Source organism: Patella vulgata, chromosome 9 (assembly GCF_932274485.2).
Source record: "Patella vulgata chromosome 9, xgPatVulg1.2, whole genome shotgun sequence".
Lineage (NCBI taxonomy): Eukaryota > Metazoa > Mollusca > Gastropoda > Patellidae > Patella > Patella vulgata.
This window is the reverse complement of record NC_065887.2, coordinates 5,385,633-5,406,940: the sequence shown is the minus strand read 5'-3', so window position 1 is coordinate 5,406,940 and position 21,308 is coordinate 5,385,633. Positions and strand designations below refer to the sequence as shown.

The following is a 21,308-nucleotide window of genomic DNA, read 5'->3' as shown; positions in this document are numbered from 1 at the left end:
ATAGGACTAAGACTAGTAATTATTTCCCCTTATTTCATGATGGGTAGTGCGAGTTATAAATAGACAATTTTTCCCTTAATTTTTTCTCCCCTCTTCCTGCATTTTTGGGTTGACTTTTTGGTCTAGAATTGGAGAAAAGGGATCAAATTTGCAATTTCATAGCAGTTTTGGGTAATACTGATGATATTACAGCGGAGGGATAGGGGGTGTAAAATGTCTTTCTGCAGAGCAATCATTGTGTCGGAAGTGAGATTTTCACCCCTTTCAACTTCAAATCCGTGTAGCAAAAAATCTAAACGGTCAACCCCCTACAAAATTATGATGAGGAGATTGCCAAATGTTGTTCCCATTGTGCCTATAAAGATTGGAACCAACGGAATGTTGAGCAAAAAGCTACAGCCTGTGATGTTACAGTCATTTAACATTGAAGTCAATGGGCAAATAATTGCTAGTCTGAGTCCATATTATGTAGTACAACGCGGACCAAGATGGCTGCTAAATATACCTGTTCCATTTGTTAGACAGGGATATAATAACACTACAGCTCTGATATATTATACAATATAACGTGGACAAAGATGGCTTCGAAAAATACCTGTTCTCTTTGTTTAAATAACTTTACTAAACCCAAGTTACTGCCATGTCACCACACTTTCTGTCAACAATGTATAGATGATCTTATTAAGGCTTATGCTCATTTTAACAAGTTTAACTGTCCAACCTGTCGGCAACAAACAGATATACCATCAGGTGGTGCCAGTCAGTTTGTCACCAACTTTTATCTAGAAGACGACGATGATGATAAACAGTATTGTACAAAACACAAGAAGAAAGAAATACAAGTTTACTGTCGAGATTGTCGCAAACCATGTTGTGCTGTTTGTATTATGGTGGACCATAAAGACCACACAGTAATGGATTTAGATGAAGTAGCCCAGGAAATGAGAGAAATTGTCATGAAACTGAAAACAGAATCTGAAAAGAAGATAAACCAGTTACAGAAACATTCTGACTTTCTGAAGACCAAAATATCTGACATGAACAACTTGCGTAAGACAGCTTGTGATAAAGTTAATGAACAAATAGACAATATTTGTAAAAAAGCCAGGCAGATTGGAAGAACAATTAAAGATGACATCAATAAAATTGGTAAAGATGAAAACAGTAAACTCACTAAACTAATAGAAGATGGCTACAAGCTGGCATCCAACATGAAAGAATGGTGTGAATATTGTGAACATATATTACACGATAGATGTATAATTACCGCCGTAGATAAATATCCAGACAAAGACAGATCACAACATATCAACAAATTTACAGAAACCTGTAGTCAGACATCCATATTATTATATGGTGGAGGCTGATGTAGACGACTACTGGGTGAAGTAGAAACACCATCAACATTTACTAGTAGTTTTAGTTTGGATCAGGTGAAGCCAGATGGGTGGTACGATAGAGATGTTGTAATAATACAAGGATTACCGTGGTGTATACGTGTTTCACGCGATCCATCAAGTGTAATATTTATTGGCCTGGTATTGAAGAAAGAAGATGAAAGTATTAAAACTTTGACAGGTAGTTATATTGTAAAACTGTTAAATAACAATGATGAGAGTAAATCACTAGTTGAACAACGTGCAGAAACATATAGACCTGGTTATGTATACAATCGTGTATATATAGACTGGGATGTACTACAGGATGTGACAAACGTCTTTATTGATGACAAGACATTTATTATACAGACTTCTATAAATATAACTGATATAAAACGATAGGGGCCATGTAACGGATCCATTCACGTGATCTGATATACGTTTGTTGTTTGAAATGTCTATATATATATATTGTGTCATGTCCGTAGGTCTATCTTGTGTATTTGTCTATGTGTGGTTACCTTGCAAATGTTCCCTCAAAATTTTAGTAATGTGCGTATAAATTATGTTTTGTGCATTTATTATTTCTATAGCAACCATATGTTGGCAAGCTATTTGTACAGTTGTAAACTTGAAATTGTTTCAAGTTAATTTTGGTAAAGCCGATATCTCATGCCTAATAAAATTGTGTTTACAAAAAGGCTGAATTTTTATACGCCCACATTTTCATGTGAACGTATATTGTCGTCGCCCCTTTCCGGCCGTCCGTCCGTCCGTCCACAATTGTTTGTGGACACTCTACAGGTCACAATTCTTATCCGATTTTGACGAAACTTAAAATACAGGTTTATCTCCAAAATATCCCATCTGCTTTCGATATTGGCATGTATCGGATCGAAACTTCATGGATTATGGCCCCTGTTTGTACGAAAAATCACGTTTTTAGCTTGTGGACACTATAGAGGTCACAATTTTTATCCGATTTTGTTGAAACTTGAAATGTAAGTTGATAACCCAAAGATCTCGGTTCCTTTCGGTATTCGCGCATATCGGACCATAACTTCCTGAATTATGGCCCCTGATTGTACAAAAAATCACGTTTTTAGCTTGTGGATCCTATAGACGTCATAATTTTTATCCGATTTAAAAAAACGTTTTATTATATCACCGTTACACCCTAAGGATGGCCCAAAATTGACAGACAAAATGGCCGCCGTTCGTTCTCAAATAGCGTTAAAATATGGTATATCAAGGTTGTGGAACCTATAGAGGTCACAATTTTTATCCGATTTTGTTGAAACTTGCAATGTAAGTTTATAACCCAAAGGTCTCGGTGCCTGTCGATATTCGCGCATATCGGACCATAACTTCCTAAATTATGGCCCCTGATGTGTACGAAAAATCGCGTTTTTAGCTTGTTGACCCTATAGAGGTCATAATTTTTATCCGATTTAAAAAACCGTATTATTATATTACCGTTACACCCTAAGGACGACTGAGTTCGAATTTCGTGAAAATCGGCCCAAAATTGACAGACAAAATGGCCGCCGTTCGTTCTCAAATAGCGTAAAAATATGGTATATCAAGTTTGTGGACCCTATAGAGGTCGCAATTTTTATCCGATTTTGTCGAAACGTAAAATGTAAGTTTATAACACAAAGATCTCAGTACCTTTCGATATTCGCGCATATCGAAATGTAATTTGCTGAATTATGGCCCTTGATTGTAGAAAAATTACTTTCTTGTTAGCTTGTTCTCTATCCATCCCTCGAAAATGTGGGCGTATCCTGCCTGGCAGCCGCTGGTTTATGTGATTCGGTGAGGTCCGGAATATTTTTTTTGTTTGGTTTAAATGTTTTGTGCTTGGACCAAAAGATGTGTCAATGGCTAGAAGGGAACGGTGCATCTAACTATACTTAGTCTTTCTAGAATATTTAATACCACTTCTCATGAAGGTAACTTAGTAAAATATAAAAGAGCTAATTCTGCCCGTTACAGGTCTTTTGTTGGCATGGGCGTCACACATGGGGGGGGGGGGTGTAACGGTGATATAATAATACGTTTTTGTTAAATCGGATAAAAATTATGACCCCTATAGGGTCCACAAGCTAAAAACGCAATTTTTCATACAATCAGGGGCCATAATGCGGGAAGTTACGGTCCGATATGCGCGAATATCGAAAGGAACTGAGATCTCTGGGTTATAAACTTACATTTCAAGTTTCAATAAAATCGGATAAAAATTGTGACCTCTGTAGGGTCCACAACCTTGATATACTATATTTTTACGCTATTTGAGAACGAACGGCGGCCATTTTGTCTGTCAATTTTGGGCCGATTTTCATGAAATTCGAACTCATTCATCCTTAGGGTGTAACGGTAATATAATAATACGGTTTTTCAAATCGGATAAAAATTATTACCTCTATAGGGTCCACAAGCTAAAAACACGATTTTTCGTACAATCAGGGGCCATAATTCAGGAAGTTACGGTCTAATATGCGCGAATATCGAAAGGAACTGAGATCTTTGGGTTATAAACTTACATTGCAAGTTTCAACAAAATCGGATAAAAATTGTGACCTCTATAGGGTCCACAACCTTGATATACCATATTTTAACGCTATTTGAGAACGAACGGCGGCCATTTTGTCTGTCAATTTTGGGCCGATTTTGACGAAATTCGAACTCGGCCATTCTTAGGGTGTAACGGTGATATAATAAAACGTTTTTTTTAAATCGGATAAAAATTATGACGTCTATAGGGTCCACAAGCTAAAAACGTGATTTTTTGTACAATCAGGGGCCATAATTCAGGAAGTTATGGTCCGATATGCGCGAATACCGAAAGGAACCGAGATCTTTGGGTTATCAACTTACATTTCAAGTTTCAACAAAATCGGATAAAAATTGTGACCTCTATAGTGTCCACAAGCTAAAAACGTGATTTTTCGTACAAACAGGGGCCATAATCCATGAAGTTTCGACCCGATACATGCCAATATCGAAAGCAGCCGGGATATTTTGGAGATAAACCTGTATTTCAAGTTTCGTCAAAATCGAATAAGAATTGTGACCTGTAGAGTGTCCACAAACAATTGTGGACGGACGGACGGACGGACGGAAAGGGGCGACGACAATATACGTTCACATGAAAATGTGGGCGTATAAAAATTCAGCCTTTTTGTAAACACAATTTTATTAGGCATGAGATATCGGCTTTACCAAAATTAACTTGAAACAATTTCAAGTTTACAACTGTACAAATAGCTTGCCAACATATGGTTGCTATAGAAATAATAAATGCACAAAACATAATTTATACGCACATTACTAAAATTTTGAGGGAACATTTGCAAGGTAACCACACATAGACAAATACACAAGATAGACCTACGGACATGACACAATATATATATATATAGACATTTCAAACAACAAACGTATATCAGATCACGTGAATGGATCCGTTACATGGCCCCTATCGTTTTATATCAGTTATATTTATAGAAGTCTGTATAATAAATGTCTTGTCATCAATAAAGCCGTTTGTCACATCCTGTAGTACATCCCAGTCTATATATACACGATTGTATACATAACCAGGTCTATATGTTTCTGCACGTTGTTCAACTAGTGATTTACTCTCATCATTGTTATTTAACAGTTTTACAATATAACTACCTGTCAAAGTTTTAATACTTTCATCTTCTTTCTTCAATACCAGGCCAATAAATATTACACTTGATGGATCGCGTGACACATGTATACACCACGGTAATCCTTGTATTATTACAACATCACTATCGTACCACCCATCTGGCTTCACCTGATCCAAACTAAAACTACTAGTAAATGTTGATGGTGTTTCTACTTCACCCAGTAGTCGTCTACATCAGCCTCCACCATATAATAATATGGATGTCTGACTACAGGTTTCTGTAAATTTGTTGATATGTTGTGATCTGTCTTTGTCTGGATGTCTGTTAATCCATATTTATCTACGGCGGTAATTATAGATCTATCGTGTAATATATGTTCACAATATTCACACCATTCTTTCATGTTGGATGCCAGCTTGTAGCCATCTTCTATTAGTTTAGTGAGTTTACTGTTTTCATCTTTACCAATTTTATTGATGTCATCTTTAATTGTTCTTCCAATCTGCCTGGCTTTTTTACAAATATTGTCTATTTGTTCATTAACTTTATCACAAGCTGTCTTACGCAAGTTGTTCATGTCAGATATTTTGGTCTTCAGAAAGTCAGAATGTTTCTGTAACTGGTTTATCTTCTTTTCAGATTCTGTTTTCAGTTTCATGACAATTTCTCTCATTTCCTGGGCTACTTCATCTAAATCCATTACTGTGTGGTCTTTATGATCCACCATAATACAAACAGCACAACATGGTTTGCGACAATCTCGACAGTAAACTTGTATTTCTTTCTTCTTGTGTTTTGTACAATACTGTTTATCATCATCGTCGTCTTCTAGATAAAAGTTGGTGACAAACTGACTGGCACCACCTGATGGTATATCTGTTTGTTGCCGACAGGTTGGACAGTTAAACTTGTTAAAATGAGCATAAGCCTTACTGTCTGATTCATCGTAAATTTTAAACGGATTTCTTCGATTATGAACAAACTACTTAACTTTGGTTATTATAAACTTACCTGTGTGTTTGTATTGAACTCCCGTTCGATAAAATCCATTGCACAACTAATTATCACAACGATGAGAACAATTTCTCTCTTGAAAAATTTGAAAATTTACTTGTAATTTCGACCGAGTCGATGTCAACAATGTCTTCGTGACGTATTGGTCGAATCCAATAGACCTGTTGCGGGGGTTGGTTAACATTGAAAGATAGTTTGACAGCGCGATCATTTTGATCGTATATGGGTTTGGGCGACGAAAAATATCAATTGAAGGCAATTACATAGGAGATTTATATGGAAACCATTGATCGCCAGTCTATCAAATTTTCTTCACAATTAAAATATCACTGATTGCACGGATACTCGTAAAAATAAAGTCATGTATAAACTATAAATATCCTATCTTCTTTATGTTATAAATAATTTAACAAGGATCATGAAGCTTACCTCCGAATTCTCTGAGTGTATTTTTAATTTTATACGCATTCTTTCGATCGAATAATAACCGCTTCAGTAACATCTTTAAGCGTGTTGCGGCAGCCCTCAGCGTGTCTATTGGGTGGGTATATAATGCTACTAAGCCCGTATGACCCCGTAAGAAGCGGAACATTAATTCTCGATTCGACAGTTTTGACCGAAGTGTGATAAAGCCCGTAAAACGAATGTATAGTTGTGTTTGTGCGGCATGCGTGTTCAAAAGTAAATAATCCCATCCGAGTCGCTAATCAAATAATTAGAACAAAATATTTCAAAAAGTAAAGCTATAAAATTTGCAGAGATTTTACTAGAATGTAAAAGACGGTAACTAAATACAGGAATGCGGGTAGTTATGTGTGCGAACGCTCAAACTCAATGCCAATTGTCGCAGGTATCCAGACCACTCGGACCAAAGACTACTCGGACTAAGACCAGTCGGACCAAAACAAGACCAGTCGGACCAATTAAATTATATTATAAGGCTAGACAATATGCTATTTATTTATTATTAAATCACAATACAAAGAAGCAAATAATTCTTATACGGAATTCTTATATTTAGAGTTGTTTGGTTCAATTTTGTGTACGTAAATAAATCAACGATTAGTTTTAAAATTAATTAATAATGGTGCCAAAAAGAAATATCAATCTAATTTTTCTTTACTCTTGCAATGAGACTCGGTATGTCCAGAGTTGTTTGGTTCAATTTTGTGTACGTATATAAATCAACGATTAGTTTTAAAATTAATTAATAATGGTGCCAAAAAAAAATATCAATCTAATTTTTCTTTACTCTTGCAATGAGACTCGGTATGTCCAGACTTTCTACATATACGGGTATACTGTTCTTGTCTGATAGCCTAATTTTACTTTTTCCACATTCGCGGTATCCCCAGTGGTTTCATTCCGTTCTACCCCACTAACCCCTGGGTTACTATATATGGGGGGGGGAGACACGTTTTCAAGTTATCCGCCCTTGATGCGTTAATATAAACAGCACATAATAATACGAAGACCGGACGTTTATATGCCCCTTTTTAAACGTGACTACAAGTGTGGTTCTCGATATTTTGCGATTTGGAATACAATTATCAATTTATTCAAACAACACGTTATTATTAGTTCGAGTAGTCATATTAAAACACACACAATTATCAATTTATTCAAATAACACTTTATTATTGGTTCGAGTAGTCATATTAAAATAAACACAATTATCAATTTATTAAAATAACACTTTATTATTGGTTCGAGTAATTATATTAAAACAAACGCAATTATCAATTTATTAAAACAACATTTTATTATTGGTCCGAGTCGTCTTTCTGTTGGGTCCGAATAGTCTTTTTGTATAGTCCGAGTAGTCTATTCGTTTGGGCTGAGTGGTCTATCACTTGGTCCGACTGGTCTTGAACCGAGTGATCTTTGGTCCGAGTGGTCATGGATTCTTGTCGTAATTGTACTTGAATTTCCTATGCTGTCACCCCTAATACGAAATGATATCTTCCGCAGAGTGACGTAACCATCTTCCATATTGGTATTTTTCTCTGGGAAAAGTTTGTGATATTTCAATTTTTCAAGAGGGAACTTGTTTTCATCGTTGTGATAATTAGTTGTGCAATGGATTTTATCGAACGGGAGTTCATTACAAACACACAGGTAAGTTTATAATAACCAACGTTAAGTAGTTTGTTCATAATCGAAGAAATCCGTTTAAAATTTACGATGAATCAGACAGTAATAAGATCATCTATACATTGTTGACAGAAAGTGTGGTGACATGGCAGTAACTTGGGTTTAGTAAAGTTATTTAAACAAAGAGAACAGGTATTTTTCGAAGCCATCTTTGTCCACGTTATATTGTATAATGTATCAGAGCTGTAGTGTTATAATATCCCTGTCTAACAAATGGAACAGGTATATTTAGCAGCCATCTTGGTCCGCGTTGTACTACATAATATGGACTCAGACTAGCAATTATTTGCCCATTGACTTCAAAGTTAAATGACTGTAACATCACAGGCTGTAGCTTTTTGCTCAACATTCCGTTGGTTCCAATCTTTATAGGCACAATGGGGACAACATTTGGCAATCTCCTCATCATAATTTTGTAGGGGGTTGACCGTTTAGATTTTTTGCTACACGGATTTGAAGTTGAAAGGGGTGAAAATCTCACTTCCGACACAATGATTGCTCTGCAGAAAGACATTTTACACCCCCTATCCCTCCGCTGTAATATCATCAGTATTACCCAAAACTGCTATGAAATTGCAAATTTGATCCCTTTTCTCCAATTCTAGACCAAAAAGTCAACCCAAAAATGCAGGAAGAGGGGAGAAAAAATTAAGGGAAAAATTGTCTATTTATAACTCGCACTACCCATCATGAAATAAGGGGAAATAATTACTAGTCTTAGTCCTATATGGAGTCAGACTAGCAATTATTTGCCCATTGACTTCAATGTTAAATGACTGTAACATCACAGGCTGTAGCTTTTTGCTCAACATTCCGTTGGTTCCAATCTTTATAGGCACAATGGGGACAACATTTGGCAATCTCCTCATCATAATTTTGTAGGGGGTTGACCGTTTAGATTTTTTGCTACACGGATTTGAAGTTGACAGGGGTGAAAATCTCACTTCCGACACAATGATTGCTCTGCAGAAAGACACTTTACACCCCCTATCCCTCCGCTGTAATATCATCAGTATTACCCAAAACTGCTATGAAATTGCAAATTTGATCCCTTTTCTCCAATTCTAGACCAAAAAGTCAACCCAAAAATGCAGGAAGAGGGGAGAAAAAAATTAAGGGAACATTTTTTTTATATAAAAATTATTATCCATACTGCCGGAAAAGAATGAAATACAGTGTGAGTCCTGATTGCACATATTCAAATGCGACCTGGAAAACTGAGACTACAACAACTTCCTAGTCAAAAAGTCGCTAATAGCGTGGTGTGTTAATTTCCTAATTTCTACTTTTCTTACTGACATCAATTTATTCAAAAATATGACTAAGTGGAAAGTCGACAAGACCGTATACAAGCCAAAATGCAAGTCGAAAATAAGAAATTAGGAAAAAACGAGGGGCGCTATTATCGCTTGTGTGTTATTTCTTAATTTCCTATTTTCGAGTTGATTTTGTCGTAACTTCTACTTTTTGACTTTTCGACTTTCGTGTTTTGAAGAGGCGAAAAGTAGAAATTAGGAATGGTAGTTATAGGCTTCCATACAGTGAGAATGGTGAAACTTGGCGTACATCATTACATCAGTGCCATGACTAAGGTCATTAATGAGCATTTTCCGCTCATATTAAGAATTGATAAGCAGAATGGTTGATGCTTATAAAAAGATAAATATGCAACTAAAAAATGTGTGTAATCTAATTGCTTTTTCATTCGAGGGTGGGGGGGGGGGGGTACATCAGCCTCATTGTTGGCTTTTTTTATAGTTTCAATTTCCGTGGGTTTTTTTTTTTCAAAAATGAGGGTTCATTAAGTCGCATCCTTATCATCAGTGATAGTGGCGGCCTAGCGAATATTCACTGCTGATCAGTGCGTCACATTCACGGTTACAGTGACTCGCCCAGTTAGTATTGTGCGGTGACGGCATAGGCGTACGAGCCGGGGGGGGGGGGGCAGCTGCCCCCCTAACTTTCGAGCAAGCTGACTTTTCGGGCAGAAGGGTAAAGTGAAAAAAACAAATTTTTCCATCTACTTGGCAAAATAAAGTGCCCGAAATCTAATAAAACACTAATTTTACGGGCTAATAAAACACTAATTTTACTTTTCTTTTAATTGAATACCACAAATTTGTACCGAGTTGACTAAAACATTTTGTCTGGAGCCACTCTACTTTGTGCGACATTTTTCGAGCATCGATTATTTTTTGTGAATGCAGCTGCAACGATCTGATTCGATAGTTGGAATTCAGAATGGGATATCGGTTACAAAACCATTGGATAATTTTGGGGTTGCTTACACGGGCTAGAATAGGAGAAAACGCATTTGCGGTGGTTAGATTTTCAATACCCCGCGACGATTGATTGGTTGTTTGGAATTCGGGTCAGCCAGGTAGGCTTTATTGGACCAAATTGAAGTTGCTGTATTCACTGGAATAGCAGGAAAACGCGTATGCGGCTGTTAAATTTTCAAAATTTTCTCCAAACGGTCCCGTCTCCGTGGACTGTAAACGATTGATCTTTTGATTGGAATTCGAGTCAGCCATCTTAATTAGGCTATATTAGACCACTTTGAAGTTGCTTTGTTCACGGGCTGAAATAGCAGGAAATTATGTTTGCAGCCGTCAAATATTCAAAACTTTTCTTGGTGGGGGCGGGGGGGTACAATACAAGGGGAGTTCTGCTTCTTCGCCTCTCGAGGAAGATCGGCGCCGCTGTCTGTACAAACGAAATTTTTTCGGGCATTTCGGATTCTGCCCCCCTAACTGTCATCGAGCCCGTACGCCTATGGGTGACGGACAACTCTCAAAAAACAGGTGGAATTGACAGGCAGGCCTCGATATTTTATCCCGTTTCTTATCCTCTCGTTCACGAGAATTTGCTCCCATTTGCCATGACATTGCCCAAATTAAAAGCTCAGTATACGGCGCTCGATTCCATTATAGCGTCATTCTTTCACTCCTCTATCTCAGCACTGCCATATTCACGGATATATGAAAATGAAATGGGGTTTAACATCCTGCTGTTCTGGTCCGACTTGACTAATGAAGATGAAGACGGGCACTCGCCACAATTGGGTGACCACCCGCCCCGCATTTCGCGGAATAGTCCCACAAATTCTTCAAAACCAGTCAAATGTTTCACATGGAAGGTTTCTATGCAATAATATGCGTGAGTCTAGTCTCGATAGTCTATTTTAGTATTTCAATTTACATTACTGTAAATGGATGCAAATGGGCAACAATTTATTGTGGAAAAGGCAATAAATTTTACAGTTATAAAATTTGGTGGGGATATGGATTTTTTGGGAGGGGCCGAGGATGTGGCCGGCTAAGCCGGTCACCGCGAAGCCCCGAAGGCGCGAGCCAGGGTGGGGGGGGGGGTGGTGTTGAAAATTTGGTGCTCTCCCCTCGCAATTGAGTGCATTCCTGGGCGTCAAATTGAAGTGCCCCCGGCAGGGCTTTATGGCAGAATTCTCTGCAATTTCCTTCTTCGACTCCTCCCGCCGATATCGTCTTGAGGGTAGTAGAGAGTGTCTTTTTTATTTACGCGGAGAAATCTAGACCGGGCAATACAGCTGTAGAATCAAATTTCAAGTGAACTATAAGTAGCCACGAGTACGTGAGTGTGATGATCGCGTACACGTGTTCAGTGACAGTACTGAGTAGACCAACACGCCTCACAGTAGTTATGTACAACGCACGTATGGTATCAAGACAAGAGGATCGGGAGGTGATGATGACAGGTAGGCCATACAGTGTGCAAAATTTCCCTCATAGCCCACTGTATGTCATATGCCCGTCTTCATTAGCCCCGTTCCAAGCAGAACAGTAGGACGTTAAACCCCATTTTATTTCATTCCATTTTAAATCGGTGGTACTTTTTACCGCCGACCACCGCCGACTACCGCCGACTTAAGGCTTTTTACCGCCGACCGTCGTGTAATTATTTGGTCGTGTAATTATTTGGTCGGCGGTAATTATATTACGACCGAAAGTCATTACAGTGCGGTCACCAGTAAAAAGTATTGGTTGGCGGTAATTTCACGACGGTCGGCGGTAATTTCACGACGGTCGGCGGTAAAAGTATTGGTCGGCGGTAGTCGGCGGTAAAAAGTACCACCCATTTTAAATAGGATAAAAATTGTGTCCTGTAGAGGGACCCCAATCTAAAGCGCGATTTTTCATACAATCAGGGGACATTATCCAGGAAGTTGCGAACCGATATGCATAAAACACTAATTTTACTTTTCTTTTAATTGAATAAGACGAATTTGTACTAAATTGACTATGGATTAAAGCATTTTGTCTGGAGCCACTCTACTACGCGTTACATTTTTCGGGCATCGATTATTATTTGTGAATGCAGCCGCATAGACCGGGAGCCCAGGGGGTCAACCTAGCTGAAAAGTGTACCAATTTTCTCCTTATATGGTATCAATGTATGTATATCTGGTATCATCAGAATGTAAGTCTGCCAGGTTTTTGGCCCCTCCCAAAAAATCCACTAGAAATGTCTGTCAGAGTGTTTTTGTAATACCTGAAGATGTACGGTACATTGCTGTGCGATTTTCATGTGGTACACTTTTGAGCTAATCTAGCCTAGTTGGGGATCATGGCATTTAGGGCGTAGAATACCACACCCACCACCAGAAACCCGGCAGACTTACATTCTGATGATACCAGATATACATACATTGATACCATACAGGAGAAAATTGGTACACTTTTCAGCTAGGTTAACCCCCTGGGCTCCTGCTCTAGCAACAGTCTGATTCGATGGATGGAATTCACGACGGCATAGAGTGGGATTTTGGTTACAAAACCATTTGACAACTTTGGAGTTGCTTAACTCACGGGCTAGAATAGCAGTAAAACGTATTTGCGGTGGTTAAATTTTCAAAATTGTCTCCGGGAGGGCGATGCTCCCATACCCTGGGATGATTGATTGGACCACATTGAAGTTGCTGTATTCACGGGCTGGAAGAGCAGGGAAAACACGTTTGCGGCAGTTAAATTTTCTCCAGATGGTCCCTCCTCCGTGGACTGTAAACGATTGATTGGTTGATTCGAGGCAGCCATCTTAATTAGGCTATGTTAGACCACTTTGAAGTTGTTGTATTCACGTGCTTGAATAGCAGGAAAACGCGTCAATCTGATTAAAACACAGATCTATATTTCGTTTCGTTTTTTTATACTTTCGATGGCCTACACTACATGAAGATCTGACAATTTATAGCGTTAGGTAACTTCAGGGGTCAAAAGACCGACTTATGACCCTATGACGTCAGACATTTGATTAACCAATCAGCATTGGTGTTACTAGTGGATTGATTACCCATAGTTCCGTGAAAAAGACGCCTAAATCTCGTCGTAACAGACCGTTTCATTGGCTTATCCCTGACACCATTCAGAACACGAGTTAAATAACAACTCTTCCATATCCAAGTGTAGTAAAGACAAGTAAAACGAAATTTTGAACTATAAAAACGAAACGAAATAGGATCTGTGTTTTAACCAGATTGGAAAACGCGTTTGCAGCCGTCAAATTTTCCAAAATTTTCATTGGGGGGGGGGAGCGGTCTCTAGACGGTAAGCTATGCTCTCACGGAAGACCAGCGACGCCGTCTGTAATACGAACATTTTTGTCAGCATCTCAGGTTCTACCCCCCCCCCCTTCTGTCATCGAGTCCGTACGCCTATGATTACTAGAAGTCTGGCCAACAGATTTTCAGGGTGTGATTACTAGAAGTCTGGCCAACAGATTTTCAGGGTGTGATTACTAGAAGTCTGGCAACAGATTGTCGGGGGGTGATTACTAATAATCTGGCCAACAGACTGCCAGTGTGTGATTACATGTTTGTCAGAAACATTAAACGAAATGGCAGTGGTCATTCAGGATTCCCGTCGTAGTACTGACTACTGAACAACTCCAAAGCTGTTTTAGGTGGTACAGATTTCAGCAAATCTAGCATAGCTGTGGTCTGGAAATTAGATAACTCTTGTCAGGGATACTCCACCACTACAAATGTCTGGCAATTACATAGCTCTGTCGGGGGTACCCCACCACTAGAAATGTCTGTCATGAGTGTTTTTGTAATACCTGAAGATGTACGGTACACTGCTGTACGAATTTCATGTGGTACACTTTTGGGCTAATCTAGCCTAGTTGGGGGGCATTGCATTTTGGGCATGGAATACCACACCCACCACCGGAAACCTGGCAGACTTACATTCTGATGATACCAGATATACATGCATTGATACCATATAGGAGAAAATTGGTAAACTTTTCGGCTAGGTTAACCCCCTGGGCTCCCGCTTTAATATGGTTCCACCGTCTACTACACCAGTACCTACATGTATATGGTTCCTACCGATCTACTTACAACAGAACCTGTATGTATATAGTTCCTACCAGTCTACTACATGTACAAGATTAATTGTTATTATTTAATTACCAGTAGGTCTCTTACTTTGTAACAAAATAAACTCAAGTTGTCAAACTGTTACTTTCAACCGATTCTCGAATCTCAACTGACGTGCACCCATGTTCGAAATGTCGAGACCTATTTTATTGTGGATGATGTGTCAGGAGTCTGAAATATCGTGAAACCAAAATGTCATGTAATCAGTACATGTAGGTCAGAGTCAAGATACCAAGCAGTGTTCACAGCTAATAAACTACGATTACCATCAAATGTGATTTTTTCAATTTTCTTTATATAATATAATACATGTATTTACATACATATTAAGTTCAGATATTATGAAACAACTTAGGCCATACAAACACACTATTCTGGTTTTCAGACTATCTGATGCATAAGGGAGGTTTTTGTTTTGTGTTTTCATTTTATCAAAGAATCACTACTGGACTAAATGACCTATTAAACATCACATTTCAAGGCACTACATTTATTTTATGTTGTTGAATATCCAATTATCCAGTATCACTTATGATTGACAAAAACATTTAACAGTGTTGTGTACTTAATAATTGAGCCTATGGTACATTATTTCCGATTCATTCCATTTTTTTATAAAGTTATTTTCTGTAACCAGGAGAAAACATTTACGTGTGGTAATTAAAGAGGCAGTTTTTAGTTTTTATTATTTAAAATAAAAACGTGGGAGTATCTGAGACCCAGAATCATTTTTTTTATCAACCAACACATGTACAAGGCTTCTGGTTTATATTATTCTCAAGCAAAACTTTATTTTTTCTTTTTCTTAACAATTTCAGTTTTACTATCTGTGTTTTCTCTCGTAGTTCGTTTTTCCGCATTTCTTGTCGTCTTTCTTAAATCTCTTTTGTTATGATCATCACTACCATCTGATATTTGTTTTTTTGTTTTATTTTTGGATGTTGACATCACTTCAAGTTGATCCCACACATCTTCTTCAACTTCTTCATTGTCCTCTGATTTTTCTTCATGATCCGTAAATTTATTTTCCTCGTCATCTTCATGCATGTCGATTCCTTCGTCTAAACTTTCAAGTTTCCAATTTTTACTCAGTAGTAAGCAATTTAATCGTGATTTCAGGTAAAACTTGTGTAAAAGTTCTCTTGATTCTATGTGATGAATACGAAGAAATCTGTCCAACCCACAAGTAGCCATGATTGGAAGTGAAGGATGACACTGAATAGATCTCACTGACCCAGCAAATCCTTTAAAACAATGAACAGTTTTCCCTGTTCTAAAGTCAATTAACGCCGTTTTACCCTGAGTGTTTCCAACCACTACCTGATTAGCTTGTGTGTAACACATTCCAATTGACATGAGTGGATACCCATCGAATGATATGTCTACTACTGGCCGTCGTTGTGAAGTTCGAGGGTCATACAATCGCACTTTATGATAGCCTGTGCATGTGACAATTTCTTCGCTGTTCGGTACAAACACAGCTCCGAGAACCTTGATTGGAACACGAAGGTTGAGCCAATCATTGCGGACATTTTTAGCCATGAATATTGGTTGATCCGATTTCTCAATGTCCCAAATTTTCAAATCATTTTCATCACCCCCAGTAGCAACAATGTTTTTAATATCAGGATTTTGTGTCATGAAACATAACTTTTCTCCTGCTTCAAATTCACTGATGACGGATTCTTCATTCCAAACTTTAACAAGGCTATTATATAGTATAGTATAATGTGGACTATGATGGCTGTTAAAACTACATGTTCCAAGTTTAACTGTCCAACTTGTCGACAGGAAACTGATGTACCATCAGGTGGTGCCAGTCAGTATGTCACCAACTTTTATCTAGAAGACGATGATGATGATAAACAGTATTGTACAAAACACAAGAAGGAAGAAGTTGAAGTTTATTGTCGACTTTGTCGTAAACCATGCTGTTCTGTGTGTGTTATGGTGTATCATACAGGCCACACATTGGCGGATTTAGATGAAGCAGACCAGGAATTGAGAGAATATTTGATGGAACTGAAAACAAATTTAGAAGATAAGATAAAACAGTTACAAAATCATTCTGACTATCTGAAGACCAAAATATCTGACATGAACATCTCTTGTAAGACAGCTTGTGATAAAGTTGATGAACAAATAGACAATATTTGTGAAAAATCCAGGCAGATTGGAGGAACAATTAAAGATGACATCAATAAAATTGGTAAAGATGAAAACAGTAAACTCAACAAACTAGTAAAAGATGATGGCAAGATAACATCTAAAACAAAAGAAAGGTGTGAATATGCTGATCGTATATTACAACATAAATCTATAATTACAGCTGTAGATCCATATGAAATATCAAAATTTAATATTATAACATTCGAAGATTCCAACATCTCAACAAATTTATGCGAACCTGTTGTCACACATCCATATTATTCTATGGTGGAGTTTGATGTAGACTGTTTAAAGCGACTATTGGGTGATGTACAAACAGCAAGGGTAGAAAACCCATTGTATGTAGAAACACCAACAACATTTACTAGTAGTTTTAGTTTGAACCAGGTGGGGACAAATGAGCTGTACTATAGTGATGTTGTAATAATACAAGGATTATCATGGTGTGTAAGTTTTATACGCCTTGCATCAAGATTATCTATTGGCCTGTACGTGAAGAAAGTAGAAGATAAAACTATTGAGACTGCTACAGTTAGTTATACAGTAAAGCTGTTAAATCTCAATGATGAGAGTAAATCAGTAGTTGAACAAGGTACAGATATATTTATGTCTGATCGTTTTATATATGGATTATTATATATAGACTGGGATGTAATTCGGAATGTTAAGAATGGTTTTATTGACAGCAACAAGACATTTATTGTACAGACTACTGTAAATATAACTAATATAAAACGATAGGGGCTATGTAACGGATCCATTCTCTTGATGTGATATATACGTTTGTTATTTGGTGTGTCTGTATATATTGTGTCATGTCTGTAGGTTTATCTTGTGTAATTGTTTATGTGTGGTTACCTTGCAACTTTTCCTTCAAAATTTTAGTAATGTGCGTATAAATTATGTTCCGTGCAATTTTATTTCTATAGCAACCATATGTTGGCAAGCTATTTGTACAATTGTAAACTTGAAATTGTTTCAAGACAATTATAGTAAAGCCGATATCTCATGCCTTATAAAATTGTGTTTACAAAAAGGCTGAATTTTTTATGTGATTCGGTGATATCTAAGATCTGCAATATATTTTCTGTTTAGTTTCAATGTTTTGCGCTTGGTCCAAAACGTGTTTCCACAGCTAGGAGAGAGAGAGAGAGAGAAAAACAAACTAGGTCATTTCGGGACTAACAAATGGCTTAATTTTATTTCAATAATTCGCTTGCGCGTAGGGGTCTTTAGCAGTGGGAGGAACCGGAGGACCCGGAGAAAACCAACGAGGTTAGACAGGCGACCTCACAACTTGTCACGTACAGCCGGAGATTCGAAACCACGCCAGATGACTCAATGACAGACTTAATGACACAGCGCGCACACGCTAACCATTCAGCCATCCAACCCCCAGCTAGGAGGGAACAGTGCATTATTTTAACTATAAGTGTTGTATACATAGCGAGATATATTCAGTCTTTCTAGAACATTTAATACCACTTCTCATGAAGTTAACTTAGTAAAATCTGCAGTATAAAAGAGCTAACTCTGCTCGTTACAGGTCTTTTGTTGGCTTCAAGCGTTTTATAAGGTAATTAGGCATTTATGAATCTGATAAACTCATAATCAACTCTCTAGATTATCTGTTTCTGGATTTTATTATCGTTTCTCTTTATACCTCTAAGAAATTATATATATTCCTTAAAATGGTTGTCCATATTTCTAGAGTTTCGGTGTAGATATACATTAATATGTTTGTCCATATTTCTAGAGTTTAAGTGTGAACATACCTTAACATGTTTGTCCATATGTTTCGTTTAATATATTTGCTAGGTGTAGACATACCATTACCATTAATATTTGTTCATATTTCTAGATATACCTTAACATGCTTGTCCATATGTTTCGCTTGATATATTTACTAACTTCAGTTTTGCCATATTTTAAGAAGTGTAATAAAATATGTGTTGAAACACAAAGATAAATAAAGAAATGTCTTCTTCATATTTAACTTTTTGATGGTTAGTCAAGCGTTTAACAAGCGTCCTATGTACCTCTAAGAAACTATATATACTATTCAAAAAAAGTAGGGGATATTTTATTTTTAAGTGTTATTAAAGTCACCTAATGAAACTGACGAAGAAACAAATGACAAAATGAAATGAAGTTCACATTCATCGATTTATTCCAAATGATCGTTAGACTAAGTAAGGCACAGACTGACCATTATAAGGGTAAAATGATACCCGGGGTCAAACAGCAAAGTTACCACAGCATCACAACCAAGTCAGTAACGGGTAAATCCTCCTCTGTTTGCCAAACAAGCATTGATCCGACGTGGCATACTCCTAATGAGACGTCTGAGGTCATTTTGGTCCAGATTGTCCCATTCCTGTTGCAACGCAGCAGCAAGTTCTTGGACATTGGCAGGACGTTGTTGACGTTGACGTAACCTCTGTCCAAGCATGTCCCAGACATGCTCGATGGGGGAGAGGTCGGGACTCAGTGCTGGCCAAGGTAATGTGGTGATGTTCTGTTGTTGGAGGTAACCTGTAACGATCCTGGCCCTGTGACATCAGGACGTTGTTGACGTTGACGTAACCTCTGTCCAAGCATGTCCCAGACATGCTCGATGGGGGAGAGGTCGGGACTCAGTGCTGGCCAAGGTAATGTGGTGATGTTCTGTTGTTGGAGGTAACCTGTAACGATCCTGGCCCTGTGACATCTTGCGTTGTCATCCTGGAAGATGAAACGGCGGCCATGACGTCGTGCGAACGGCACAACATGGACTGCCAAGATGTTGTCCCGGTAGTACTGGCCTGTAACACGCCCTGCAACAACATGTAAAGCCGTTCTTCCAGCAACAGTGATGCCTTCCCACACCATAACAGAACCACCCCCAAATCGATCATGTCTGATGACGTTAACGTCTTGGAAGCGCTCGTTTCGACGACGCCACACCCTCCTACGTCTGTCCAAAAAATCAACAGTGAACCTTGACTCATCTGAAAACATCACATTGCTCCAGCGTCGATTATCCCAGTGTTGACGATACCTACACCAACGACGTCTTGCCTGAATGTGATGATCTCTCAAACAAGGGATCACGCTAGGACGTCGGGCGCGAAGGTGACCCCTATGCAGTCGATTCCGAATCGTCTGGCCACTCACTCTCACACCAGTGTCTGTTTGAAGACGAGCGCTGATCTGATTTGCTGTGATGACACGATTTCTTAAGGCCAAGGTACTGATAAATCGATCCTGGGCTTGAGTTGTCGCCCTTGGTCGACCTGAGCGTTTTCTGTCCGGTACAGATTGTGTATCACGGTATCTGGACCATAGCCTGCTTATGACAGACTGAGAAACATTCATCGTCCGCGCCACAACCGCCTGTGTTGTGCCGATCTGTAGCATGCCAAGGGCACGTAACCTTTCATTTTTGGTAAGCCGACGCATATCAAAATTTGTTTTCTGGTCACTAAAACAATTAAACTGATGTTTCCACCCTGGAATTCAATGCCACAATGACTGTAACATTCAAAGTCAGAGTCGTGCAAATCTTGGGTTGGACCCCCATGATGATCCCAAGCATCACCTGCATTCCATGCGGTAGCTATTGGTGCGTTTGGGCGTCACATGTAACTGGAAATGTTTCTTCTGTTAGGTTCTATAGTGACTTTTTTCGTAGTCATTTGCATATTTTAGTATTATGCCCCCAAAATCAAATATCCCCTACTTTTTTTGAATAGTATATATTCCTTAAAATGATTGTCCATATTTCTAGAGTTTCGGTGTAGATATACATTAATATGTTTGTCCATATTTCTAGAGTTTAAGTGTGAACATACCTTAACATGTTTGTCCATATTTTTCGTTTAATATATTTGCTAGGTGTAGACATACCATTAATATTTGTTCATATTTCTAGATATACCTTAACGTGCTTGTCCATATGTTTCGCTTGATATATTTACTAACTTCAGTTTTGCCATTTTTTAAGAAGTGTAATAAAATAAAATGGTTAGTCAAGCGTTTAACAAAATATTTTTCACATTGGTTAGTCTACCCGAGGGATCACGGTGGCTAAAGGGGTAAGACGCTGGCTCGCTAGCCTGGAGGTCGGGTGTTCGATCCCTGCATTGGCCGAGAAAGTTCATCCAGATTTTCCGGCGTGGTTTCCCCTTGTAGGTGGTACAGGACGGAGGGCCTGACAAGAACAGCTGTCTTGTCGTTCGGATGGGACGAAAAACCGAGGTCCTATGTACAGATTGGCGTGCATGTAAAAGTTCCCTCGGCAGTTGCGCCGCTGCCCGGGCAAAATTTCTCTCAAAACATACTGTATGACGTATGCCCGTCTTCATTAGCCCAGTTTAGGAGTAGGACATTAAAACCCCATTTCATTTTAATGTGTTAAACATACTTATTTCTGGTGGTGATATTTTTAATGTGTTCATAGGACTATAATACAAACACGGGTCTGCAGTTGGTTTTTGAAATCGAAGGATCAGAGCTTTTTAAAATATATCATCT

At 38.3% G+C, this 21,308-nt stretch overlaps 2 protein-coding genes across 2 annotated transcripts; one reads left to right on the top strand and one right to left on the bottom strand.

Annotated features, from left to right (window-relative positions):
- The first annotated feature begins 578 nt into the window (after positions 1-578).
- Positions 579-4,590, top strand: LOC130014263 (tripartite motif-containing protein 59-like). Its single transcript, XM_056103235.1, has 2 exons — positions 579-878; positions 4,585-4,590. Exons 1-2 carry the CDS (start codon positions 579-581, stop codon positions 4,588-4,590), a joined length of 306 nt encoding a protein of 101 aa, XP_055959210.1.
- Positions 4,591-14,899: 10,309 nt separating this feature from the next.
- On the bottom strand, positions 14,900-16,634 carry LOC130014305 (WD repeat-containing protein 74-like). The gene has a single exon (XM_056103344.1). The coding sequence runs from the start codon at positions 16,263-16,265 to the stop codon at positions 15,414-15,416; it is 852 nt and encodes a 283-aa protein (XP_055959319.1). The 5' UTR covers positions 16,266-16,634; the 3' UTR covers positions 14,900-15,413.
- Between the last annotated feature and the right edge of the window lie 4,674 nt (positions 16,635-21,308).